General features: G+C 33.3%; 1 protein-coding gene across 1 annotated transcript; it reads left to right on the plus strand.

The window, feature by feature from the left end:
- The first annotated feature begins 207 nt into the window (after positions 1-207).
- LOC141652912 (uncharacterized) lies at positions 208-3,990 on the plus strand. Its single transcript, XM_074460526.1, has 3 exons — positions 208-438; positions 915-1,339; positions 2,376-3,990. Exons 1-3 carry the CDS (start codon positions 310-312, stop codon positions 3,607-3,609), a joined length of 1,788 nt encoding a protein of 595 aa, XP_074316627.1. The 5' UTR covers positions 208-309; the 3' UTR covers positions 3,610-3,990.
- The last annotated feature ends 9,219 nt before the right edge of the window (positions 3,991-13,209 follow it).

A 13,209-nucleotide genomic window follows, 5' to 3' on the forward strand; every position in this document is an offset into this window, starting at 1 on the left:
AAAAATAGAGAGAAAAGAAATGGAGAGGATCATTTCTATTTATAGGATCTTTGATACCATTGATTTATTCCTCTCTACACCATATAGTCATTATTTACATTCCCACCCCCCAAACCATAATCCCTTCAACAAACACCCTTCCCCTCACTCAACAAATCTCCCCAATAATTTTCCATATATATAACCTCCCCACCATACTCCCATTTTCTTCTTTGACAGCCATCTTTTTTCATTTCATACACCTTTATAAATGTCTCATTATTTCTAGAGAGAGAGAAATAAAAAAGAAGAAATAATTAAAAGAGTTGAATGTTGTTTGATCAGACATTTATAACAACCATGTCTACTTCTTCTTCTTCCTCTTATTCTTCTACTTCTTCTACTTCTCCTCATCTATCTTCTTCAGATAAGAAGCATTGGTGGTTGAATACCAAAAAGGTTACATTTTTATCTTTTACTAATTCTTGTTTAAGACGAGAATACCCGTCCTAAACTTAAAACGAGTCAAATAACATTGAGAAGATAAAAGCAGACTATTTGGTCCGTTTTAATCTTGAGACGGACATTTAAAAGAGACTAATAGTTCAAATTTTTACATTTTTTTAATCTGGGCAATTCTTAATTTTCCTTTTCTATAATGGGTATTTCTCAAAATATTAGTTTGATGATTTTGATCTACATGGGTGTTTTCAAAGATCATTTTTTTTACTTTGATGTGTTTTTTTCTATACATTACAATAATTTGTTTAACCGCAGATATCAGCTAGCTTAATTAGTAACTCGGGTTTAAATACCGTCAGCATCAAATTTACCCAATCAGTATTTCATGCAAAACCATAAATTTGTCAAAATATTACTGGATTTTCATAAAAGATTCAACATTTATCTGATTCTGATTGGTTGAATATTAACAGATGGTTGACAGATATGTAAAAGAAGCAAAGGTGATGATCTCAACAGGGGAGCAGACCGAGTTAAACTCAGCACTGAGTCAACTCGATGCAGCATTATCACTCTCACCTCGTCATGAACTCGCTCTTGAACTCAGAGCTCGTTCACTTCTCTACCTACGAAGATACAAGGATGTTGCAGACATGTTACAGGATTACATTCCGAGTTACAAGATGGATGACTCGTCCGGGTCATCGTCCGATAACTCGTCTCATTCCTCGTCTAGAGAACGAGTCAAGCTGTTGGGATCGTCTTCGTCGAATAACAGCACTGAGTTCGATTCACCGAGTTGTGATTACCCTTCTTTTAAATGTTTCTCTGTTTCTGATCTTAAGAAAAGAGTCCTCTCTGGATTTCACAAGAATAATGATAAAGAAGGCCAATGGAGGTAACGAATCGATCTCTCTTTCGACAAATAATATAATGTAGATTTATTTTACGAGTTAGTCTTGCTTAATACCGTCTTAAACTTACAACATAATCATTATAACTAACATTAAATAAGTCATGTTGGACCGTTTTATTGTCAAGTAATATTCATTTTATTTTACACTGTGAGACGGTTTATTCTATAAGTTGTGCATCACATGGAAAGAGACGCTTTAATCTTAAGACGGTCTCAAATGAGATTCTGCATACTTTTACATGATGTAGCTCAAAGTTCAAAACTTTTGCTAACTAACAAATTAACTAAGGTTAAATCCATACATTAAATTTAGTAAATTTATGACAATTACTTTGCTTTTATCGAAAGAAACATGATCTTGTGCATTACGCTAAGACATTATGTCCACCACCCTCACTCTGTTTTTTTTGTTATTGGATATCTCATATAATTTCCCATTCCCCAAAAACTTTTTAATTTGGAAAAAATTGGACCTAGTAAAAGTGCAAACTTTTCAAACTTTTATTTGTAATGTCGAGACGATCTTACATTGTGAGACGGTTTATTTGTATAAAAATCCCTCTTTTATTGTTAGCCATAAATCAATGAATTTTTATAAAGAGAACCGTCTCACGGTATTAGGCCGTCTTATTTTACAATTTGTGTGTGATGTGGTGTTGTAGTCTTGTAGAGCTAATGAGATTGATCTAAGTCAAACATTAGTTAAACAATTAGTCTCCCTTAAGACGATAATTTACGCCTAATTTGTAATGTAATTAGATGAAATTTTGAAAAAAAGAAGCTTAACAAAAATATAATGTGTTGCACAAATTCTACATTGTTAGACCGTCTCACCTAATAATTACTGAATGTGTTGTATTCTTGTAGAGCCATTGAAATTGATCTAACTCGAACATTAAATAAATAATTTTACGCTGAATTTGTAATATAATTAGATTAAATTTAAAAATTCATGGCATTTGAATAAACATTGTAGTAGAAATCCTTGATTAAATTAGTTTTGTTTGTGAATTTACAGATACTTGGTTCTAGGACAAGCATGTTGCCACCTAGGATTAATGGAGGATGCAATGGTGCTTCTACAACACGGCAAACGCTTAGCTTCCGCGGCTTTTCGCCGCGAAAGCATATGTTGGTCTGACGACAGTTTCTCCTTCACTGTCGACTCTGAGTCCACGTCATCATCAGAGTCAGCCGTTAATCACCGCCAACCGCTAACAGAAATCGAGTCAATCTCCCACCTTATAGCCCACATTAAGCTCCTTCTCCGGCGTCGAGCAGCTGCAATGGCTGCCTTAGATGCCGGTCTATACACTGAGTCAATCCGCCACTTTTCGAAGATTCTAGAAGGTCGCCGTGCTGCTCCACAGGCTTTTTTAGCTGAGTGTTATTTACACCGGTCTGATGCATTTAAGTCAGCTGGCCGGCTCGTCGAGTCTATAGCTGATCTGAACCGGACTCTTGCTTTGGACCCGTCCTCCACTACCGCACTTCAAGCACGTGCCGGTTTGTTTGAAATGATTGGGTGTATAACCGATGCGGTTCATGATCTTGAACATGTAAAATTGTTGTATAATTCCATTTTAAGGGACCGTACACCGGCCGCTCCAGCATGGAAACCGAAGTCGGTTTCGTATAGGGAGATACCGGGAAGACTTGTTACTCTAGGGTCAAAGATGAACCAATTAAAGCAGAGAATTGCAATGGGGGAGACCGGGAATAATGTCGATTATTATGGTTTGATTGGGTTGAAAAGGGGTTGTTCTAGATCGGAATTGGACCGGGCACATTTATTGTTGGCTTTGAAACATAAACCGGAAAAGTCAATCAGTTTTATAGACCGGTGTGAATTTTCCGATGAAAAGGATTATGATTCGGTCAAAGATCGGGCTAGAATGTCAGCTGTTTTGTTGTATAGACTTCTTCAAAAGGGTTATACTAATCTTTTGGGGTCAATAGCGCAAGAGGCGGCAGCCGAGGGGTGCAAGAAGGCTGCTTTGGCCTTGCAACAAGCCCAGGCCCAACACCAGCAGCAGCTAGAAATGCAAAAGCATAGAGTCCACGTAAATGAGGTGGAATCGGAGCCTAGTCCGGTGGCTAAAGCCGAGGTTGATCAAACCGAGGATAGGCTGGATTTAGGGTTCTCGTTCCAAGGGGTATTTTGTAGGGACTTGGCTACGGTGGGAAATTTGCTATCACAATCCGGGTTTAACCGGCCGATTTCGGTCAAGTTTGAAGCCTTGAGTTGTTAGAGTCTTAGAGAGGGTGTGGTACAAATTGCAGGGGTGGTTATGCAAAATTATGAAATTTGGGGGGAGTTGTTTCGGGTTTTTGAAACATGTGGGGAGTATGGTGGGAAGGAAAATCAACTTCGGGGGTTTAATCATAAATATTATGGACCGGCGGATGGACGGAAATGTGATGAATATTGATGTTACTTTCATGTACATAGCAAAAAAAAAAAATGAAAATAACAAGGGAGCGAAGGAATTTAAATTAAATGGACTGCCGGAAAATTTTGGGGCCTTGATATTTAGTTGTATAGACTTTTTGTTTCGAAAATTCAGTTTTCTTTTCGCTATCTTAGAATTATTAATGAAATCTATCTAATATCTAGCACCATCTCATATTTATTTCTAATTACACTAAATACTTACTACGATGTAAAACATGTCGAAACAAAGTTATAATTAACACTGTCTACGCCTACAACGCAAAACCTGTCGAAATAAAGTTTTATTGGTTAGGAAGTTAGGATTTCTTGGATGCGCATCGAGCACAATAAATATAGTCTTACAAAAGTTGAATCTAAAAGATTGACAAACAAAAAAGGGGAAAATGGTTCTATATTAAAAGGGTAGGAAGATCACAAGATTTTGGGTGGAATTTAATGATAATTGGTTGAAAAGAGAAGATGTGTGTGAGTGTGATTGGGCACTAGATAGTAAATACCATGTATTTTGGACCTCTTAATTATTCCACCCCATGCCTTTTGCTATAATATCTGTTTTTACTTTTGTAGTTTGTTAGAAAATAAGACTAACATTAATGCATATGCGATCCAATCGTTGTTTCACTAATTGTCAGCTAAACAACTACCATGTCAACGTAAATTCAACATGATTAATAATGTAGATTGGAATACGGTAAGTCTTTCTACGACGGTCTTAAATTAAGACCTTATAGAATCTCTCTTTCATTTTAACATCATTTAAAACGGTTTTAAGTGCTGTCTTAACATAAAACGGTCTTAAATAAGAATTTGTGATTTGAATAATATCATTAACCTTCAATATAACCAAGACAAAAGTCAATTTACATCTTAAAATCTTATGTAGTTGTATGAGAATGATCTTATCTAATTTTATGCATCAATTCTTATTTAAGACGGTTTTTAACTTAAAGCGACTCTCACACCCGAATTCATTTATGTCAACCCATTGACGTGGGATGCAGAGAAACACATTCAATTAGCCTATATGCTCCCTAAATAGCAGAGCAGAGCCGAGCGTTGGATTCCCTGAGGTTGTGTTGACAGTACTCGAAGCATGCTAGTAGATTTTTTGAAAGTTGGCGGGTAACATTAATAGAATCAGTCATTTATTAACAACTACTCTGTAGATAGATAGCTACGTACAGAAGGTTACTACTGTTAACGTAACTTACCGGAAAAAGAAAGTTGGGAGTAGGTCTAGCTGGCTGATAGCAACAAAGGATGGGTCTAATCACCCCCTCAATTGCACCCATTTAAAGCTGTGTTCATTCCTTTATTGCACACTAGATTAGCTTTAATACGAGTAATGTTTTATTAGTCCCGTTCCAGCGAATTAAGACCATCCCCAAGCAAGGTCAATTGGGGGTCAATTGGTGAAAGGTCACCTTAATCCACATTTAAGCAAAAGATTAGGATGACCCAAAGGTTGAAAAGGTGAGAAGAGGTCAATTGGTGACCTTCACTTGCTCAAATTGACCCAAGAATTGACCTTACATGTGTCAAATTGTAATTGGTTACAATATTTAAAATCCAATAAAAAAAAACTAATATATTAACATTAAAAGTACAAAGAGTATGCGGTTTTTTTAATGTATGCGGCTTTTTTAATTATGTATGCGGTTTTTTTAATTATGTATACGGTTTTTTTTAATGTATGCGGCTTTTTTTAATTGCTCAAATTATGTATGCGGCTTTTTTAATTATGTATGCGGTTTTTTATTGTCAATGAAATCGTCTTTTCGATTATTAAATTTTAACTTTGTTATTTAATAATTTTTTTCCGAAGTGTACGTCATTAAATTAATGTTTAATATATTGGATGAGTACTTTTATTTTTTTACAATTACAATAAAAACTTGTGTATAATTAGTTAGTAAATAATAATTGAAAAAAGTAAGAGAGAGGTTTTAGTGGGGTAGAGTGTAGAAAATGATTGGAAATGTTAGAAAGTGGAAAATGATTGGATTAATTGACCCAGGTCGTGACCTTTTGCTTGAGAGGGTGAACATGGGTCAAGTTAATAAGGAGTCATTAAGAGTAAAATTCTAATTGACCCGATTAAGTCGACCTTTTGCTTGGGGATGGTCTAAGATCCTCTCCATTGTTCTAAACGGTGCAAATAAAGATATCAATCAAATCTCAACCGTTGGTTATTGAGAAGGTAATGAAGGGGATCCGAACTCTATTCAGACCTGTTTTCAGTTTATGGGTAGACCCCTCCAGACTCCGATCATCCCAAGTTCGATTTTTTTATTCGCAAAAGATAAGAATCAAATCCGGTCATTACTACTCACAAGTCATCCCAATCAACTTTGGTATAATCTAGTTATTTTATCAGAACTCACGAAAATAACTATTAGAACAAAATTAAGAGATTCAAATTTTAATAGATCAAATAAAGAAGGTAATGCAAGTAGTTTTTACGATTTTTTTCTTGTTTTTTTTATCATCAACGTGTTCAAAGACTAACCAGAGAAATTTCGCCTAATTTCCAGAAAGTACAATATAACACTTCATATAAAGTCATTAAAATCAACTTTTAATAGCATTAATAATTGTTGTGAATGTTTGGGAAAGGCTTTGCATGAAAATGGCAAGAACCTAATAAATCATCAAAGATTGGAGGCATTATATTTGGATTCATTATATGCTGAAATGCAATTAAGTCACAGACTAACAGGGCATGTACAGGATAATAGGAACCCAAGGCCAAGGCAGTTGTAATTAGTGCTTGGCCAATAGCGCAAATTATAAAGTGAATAGTCTTTTTGTTTTGTTTTTTTTATCAGAAGTATTCTCTACTGATAGTTAGGGCAATTTCTTTGGAGATACTGAACGCAATTTAATGGGTTGACCCCTTGTCCTCTCCCAAGTTTAACTTTTTTATTCGCAAGAGTCAGTTATCAAACTCCTGATCACTCACACCAGCCACCGTTGATATAAAGTAAATAGTTATCATTTATTATAAAGTGATTATTTTTTATTTGTTGTATTAAAGAGTGATCACACACAATAACTATTAGGTGAATAATGTCATTGTTTTAGGACCCATTTGCTTTTCGGATCTTTTCTTGGATTCCTTTCTTTTGTTTATGATGGAGTCTGTGTTTTTGCAAAACTCAAGATAGTGAGATTGAGTGTTACTTGTGCTCATTGTTGTTCTTTAGGTGGTCCTATTTACATTTTCACATGTAATTGATGACTGTAAATTATGGGCATCCCATTCATTGTAAGCATGTATACATACATTGCATTGGGGTTGTTATTGCCTTTTTGTGTGCGACGGTCATATGGTTATCTGTGTAAAAAATGATCATTTTATGTTAAATAGTTACATTTTATACTAAATGTGACCATTTCTAAAAAGTGGACATAGTAATTAAAATTGGTCATTCTTTAATATAAAATGATCAATTTCTACCATAAAATGACCATTTTTTATATGGTCGCATCATATAACGGTTTTATAGTATAATTTATGTATAGTTTTAATGGTGCTACCATAGTTTTCCTTTGGAAAAAGTTATGGTGTGATTTACACGAATTTAGTCACATATTTTTGAGCGGTACTAAAAATAATACAAATATACAATATTGTAGTGTAAGCCTGTAACTCATTTAAATAGAGATTATTCAACGATTTTATATCTACTCCATTATTTAACTTTAACGGTCTTATATCAGGACCGGAGTTACTATTTACATTTACACAATGAAATGAAATTTTTGTTCATAGATTAATCATAAGGAAATCCTAGCAAAAGAAATTAAAGTTTTATTAAAGTCCAATGGCATTATATTACCAAAATACTTATTTAAACTTGCATTTGATATTTTTTTTATCAAAAATACATAATACTCAATTTATTTACAGTAAGTCTTCCTTGTGACGGGTATATCCGTCACAAACTTATAACGGATCAAATATCACCCACATAGGTAAATAAGACAGAATTTAGGGTATTTAGGGAGTCACAAATGACTTGTCTTTATCTAATTATGTGGGTGATATTTAACCCGTCACAAGCTTGTGACGGATATGCTCGTCCCAAACAAGAATTTGTGATTTATTTTTGCTAAGACATCATTTGTTTTAGTCGTTTGGTCGAGTACTACTTTTATTCACTTCAAAAGTATATTACAAAGTAAAATATAAGCAAGTTGGTTGGATTGTTCACGTAAAAACTTACATGCAAAATTTCACATTTTGAGGAAGCAAAGTAAAAGAGTGAAGAGTACTTGAAGAGAAAGACTGGCATTTCTTAATAGATAAAGATACCCTTGGGCAAATAACAAAGGAACCCTTACAAAGAAAGTATCTTAAAGGAGATTAAAGCCAAATCTAGTGATAGTTTTGCACAATTTTCTACATTACTCTTCTAAGAAATCCCAAAAAGTCATGAAATAAAATAGGTTCTTGTTCACTTGTACATTAGTGAAACTACTTACACTTTTTTCCCCTCAAGTTTAGGAAGTTTTCTTCCCTTACAAGTGATTTACTCTTTACATTTTTTATTTGTTCTTTTCCTATAAATGGTACCTAATTTAACAAGTCACACTATTTTTTAAGCAAGGTCCACTATTGCTTTCACTTGTTTTTTCACATTCTAATCTTGTGACATTTTGTTAGATTTTCATTATTGCAATAGATAAAAAAGGAAAATGAGATGTCGCAGGTCACCATCAGATGATAATCCTGATATCGAATGTTAGTAGCATCATCTTACATAGTCACATTATAATATGTGGAGTTTATTAAAATAGTTGCACCTTATTATTATCCGATTTTATAAAAAAAAATACATTGAGAACTCTATTTTGTGATGTAGAGAAATTTGTTAAGTCGATCTTTACCTGATGAGTTTAAAATTGTTTTAAGTTTTAATGTTTTTTTGCACCACAAAAAAAACCTTTTGAAAATGTCAAATGTATTGTTGAACTTTAGATTTTACAAATCTCATTTGTTAAGACATTGTTTTCAAGAAATATATATTTATTGTTTGACTTTGCAAGAATGAGACATTATGTAGAAGGAAAATAAGAATACGAAGCAATGTCAATGTTGAAAAGTGAGTCCAACCTACCAAAGCATTTGAATTTCAAGTTGACAAATTGAATAAATAAACTCATGATTTCTTTATACAAAATGACATGACATTAATTTATAAGTGACACCATTTCAACAATGACATTAATCCAATATTTCTCTACTACTCCCTCCATTCAACTCCACACTACCATTATCCTTTATGCACAAGTTTTAAGAAGAAATTAAAATAGTATTAAAAGGACAAATGTTTTATACAAAAAGTTCTTTATTAATGGTGAATATGAGTCTTGATGGGAATTATTGTGGGCCATGTGTGGCATTTAGTGTAAATATGGTGTTTTAATTAGGACAAAATAGGGTATTATTTTGCCAATTATAGAAAGTAGTAGTGTGGAATTGAATGGACCAAAATAGAATAGTGGTAGTGTGGAGTTGAATGAAGGGAGTATTACTAATCACAAAATCTCATTAAAGACGGGCACTATCCGTCACAACCTGAAGACTGATTATGCCCCTCTCACAATATGCAAGTGACACTATCTATGAGGTACTCCATTTGCCCCCTACTTGTCCTCCCACTTGCCTTATTGTGAGAAGGGCACTATCCGTTTTCAGCTTATAACAGATAGTGCCCGTCACAACCAAGACCAACTGATTAATTACTAATAACAATAAATAATAAATTCACGTTTAAAAAAAACATTATAGTAATAACAATAATAATAAAAACCTGCCTCTAAGGGTAAAATATAATGGTTCAAATTTACGAGAGATTTCCAAGAGTTTAAGACTTGGGTTCAAGGCTTCAAACACCACCGAGAGCAATTTTCTAAAATTTATTTATGACCTGATTTTAAACTTTGATGTATATATACTCGGAGATTTACTTAACCCAAACCAAAAGCTACGGTCGTAGGACTAGATACCTCCTCATCTGAAACAGAAATAAATAGATACCAAGTGACGTCCTATAATATTAATTTATCATTCATTAATCTTTTACTCCGTATTAGTTAAGTTCCAACATTTTGAATTATACATCCACATGGAGCATAATACGCAGAGAATAAATGGTTTAGCTGGAAATACAAGGCTAATGGTGGAGATAAAATGGACTAAAACATGCTATCACATCTTAGATAGCCTCTCCCCAGTTAGTAAACGAGTATTTTATTACTCCATGCTCCGCATTAAATCGTTTTTTTCTAAAATGTGTCGTAAGGACACATATTAGAGTATTAAATGAAAAGTTTTTTGACTATAAAATGACATAGGAAAAGGAATACGGCATTATCAAACTTTCTAGTCAAGTCTCCTTATCAATTATCATATTACCTTATGTCACATTTTAGAAAAACCGTTGCTAAATTTTACTCATAACATTGTTAATCATATAACTAGTGCATCAAAGTATGAACCCTAGATAGTTTATACTCGTAATTAGCAGCTGTTGTTCTCTGTTATCAACTGTTATCATTGGCCATTGAACAAATCTTTTGCAACTTGTTAAAGAGTATTATACTCTTAAATCTCTTATTATGTTATTAAATATTTTGATTAATTAACAATTCCCTTGGATAACGTTTTATTATAGGATAGTGTGATTTGATTTTTGCCGTACCAAATTTACGTAGTCAGAGTATTTGGAGCATCTGCACATTGGACTTTATACTCCAACTCTTTAAGCAATGTTGCGATTAGTCAATTTCTTAACTTTGTATTTTGTAATTATTCTCAAGTTTCAAACTTTGCAATGAACTTGTGCCAGTGTATGTCAGTAATATTTGGACTTCCTAGAATTATCCTACTGTAGATAATGGAGTATATGTTGTACATTGAAGTCGACTTTCAACCGTTCATTGATAGATCGTATAGTAAGAACTAAGAAGTATAAATTTGAGGTTTACAATGTGAGAATATTAACAACCATTAGTTTGAACTTTTAATTGACATAGTATCAGAGTTAGCATGACTAAAAGGTAACAAGTTCAAATCTCACCATTTCTCATTTCTAAAGTGACATATTCCCTCCTAGTCTCTATTTTCTTCCTTTTTTTTTGTTGGCACAAGTTTTAAGGAAATGAATAAAATAGGAGTAAAAGTGGTGGGTGGGTTTGGTGATAGGAGAGACATGAATAATTAGGAGTTAAATAATAAATTGTGTCGCCAAAACATTAAGGAAAGTAATAAAATATGAGTAAAAAAGTTGGTGGGGTTTGATGATAGGAGAGAGAGATGAATAAAATAAGATTAAAAGTTTCTAAAAGAAGAAAGGGGAAGAAAACCTAAATAATCCGTTTAAGGAAATAGGGAAGAAAATAGTGAATAGGAGGGAATATTTAGCATCAGGTATGAGTATGCATGCATGCGTTGCCTCCAGACTTCAAGCTAAGTCCAATAATAGACATTCGTGTGAGAGGGCGTGTTAGAATCTTGATTAAGGGACTCCAACCATCAGATTAAGCTTAACAAATAAGTATGCGTTTTTGTTATCTCTTAAAAAAAATTTACGAGTCTTTTAAAAAACCTTTATACAATAAAATAATATAATTGCTAAAAAAACAAAATGGTGAAAAAACTATACAAATATTTCTACCATTAGCACAAAATGTTATGGTACATAAGATTTCTTACATTATCATTTTAATAAAATGATTATGAAATTTTGAAAAAATATTCGTATTAATTTCTTCCTTTTTATACTCGGAAATATTACGTTCACATGAAATATGAAATATTGTAAATATTAAAAATGAAATATAAAAAGAAAAATGTGTAGGGATAATTTTGGAGATAAACTAGAGGAAAAGAAAGGAAAAAAATGAGGAAGAGAAGAGAAAAGATAGAAAGGGAGTAAGGAGAACACGTGATGTTTGAATGTTGGGAACATCGGAAAGAGGAAATGTCGTGGCCAGATATGATGATGTCAGTGCCAACCATGTGATGGAATAATACATCTACTCTTTTTTTTTTTCTTTTTTTTGGTTATTTTTAAATATTCCCACAAATTATAGAATAAACCGGTTTTTCTATCGTAAAATGATCCTTTTATATAAAAAAAAAATAGCTCATTTATTACTTTCAACAAATGAGAAATGAGTGATTGTTTTATAAAAAGGGATAGTGTCCTGTAGTTACTGCACAAATTCTCATTAAGATGAACATAACCGTCTTAACCTAAAGACGGGTCAAGTATCACACATAAAATAGAACAAAAACAGAATGCAGAAGGTTTGTCTCATCTATACAAGCAGTCTGTCTCATTAAAGACGTACACTATCCGTCTATAATTATAGACGGATAATGTCCCTCTCACAAATAAAAATGGGTAATGCAAGTGGGGTATCCATTTCCCACCCACTTGCACTACCCATTTTCATTTGTGAGAGGGACACTATCCGTCTATATCTATAGACGGATAGTATCCGTCTATAATGAGAATTTGTGCTATACAAGTTGGGTGTTATTTTACCCGTTTTATTCTAAAGATGGATATATCCGTCTTAAGGAAGACTAACTGAAATACATGTGGGCTTTTGGGCCTTGATGGTTGGGTCAACCATGATTGGTCCATGAGGTTGGGAAGTTAGCAGAAATTCTGACACTTGAGTTTGACGTTTTAGCTTGGGCTTTCTTGTTTGCATATCAACTTATGCTGTCATCGTACGTTTTACTAACCTTTTACTATTTCATTCACTCTGTTTCCTGTCGTTTTAGTTTGAATCAACTTCTTGGTCCAACAAATAATTTGAATTGAACGGTGATTAATTTAATTATTTATCATCTACATTATTGTACTTGTATTCTCGTATTCGATTATAAACGCAAACACGAATCTCTGATAATTTTACCCATACAGATGTTGAATGAGCTAACAATTAGAGTTAAATATATGGCTTTGGATTTCGATTTGAGTAAAGGTTCACCAAATTCAATTGAGGGGTACAAACTTTTTAGGTTAATAACTTAAGACCATGTTCTTTTCAGCTTATCTCAATTCAGCTCACTTTAATTCAGTTTATCTCAATTCAGCTCACTTCAATTTAGCTCTATTTATCTCAACAAATTTTATTTCAATTCAGCTCCATTTAGTTCAATTCAATTTAGCTTCATTCAGCCCAATTTAATTCATTTCAATTCAGCATTCAGCTCAATTCAATTCAGTTCAATAAAGCTTCATTCAAACCAAAAGAACAGGACCTTAAAAATGGGTTTTAGTGTCAAGAAACAACCCTACAAAATCAGAGTTCAGGTAAAATAATATCGCTTCGACCTTTTCAGGTTGCAGCAACATGACTAGTATAACAA

Source organism: Silene latifolia, chromosome 4 (assembly GCF_048544455.1).
Source record: "Silene latifolia isolate original U9 population chromosome 4, ASM4854445v1, whole genome shotgun sequence".
Lineage (NCBI taxonomy): Eukaryota > Viridiplantae > Streptophyta > Magnoliopsida > Caryophyllales > Caryophyllaceae > Silene > Silene latifolia.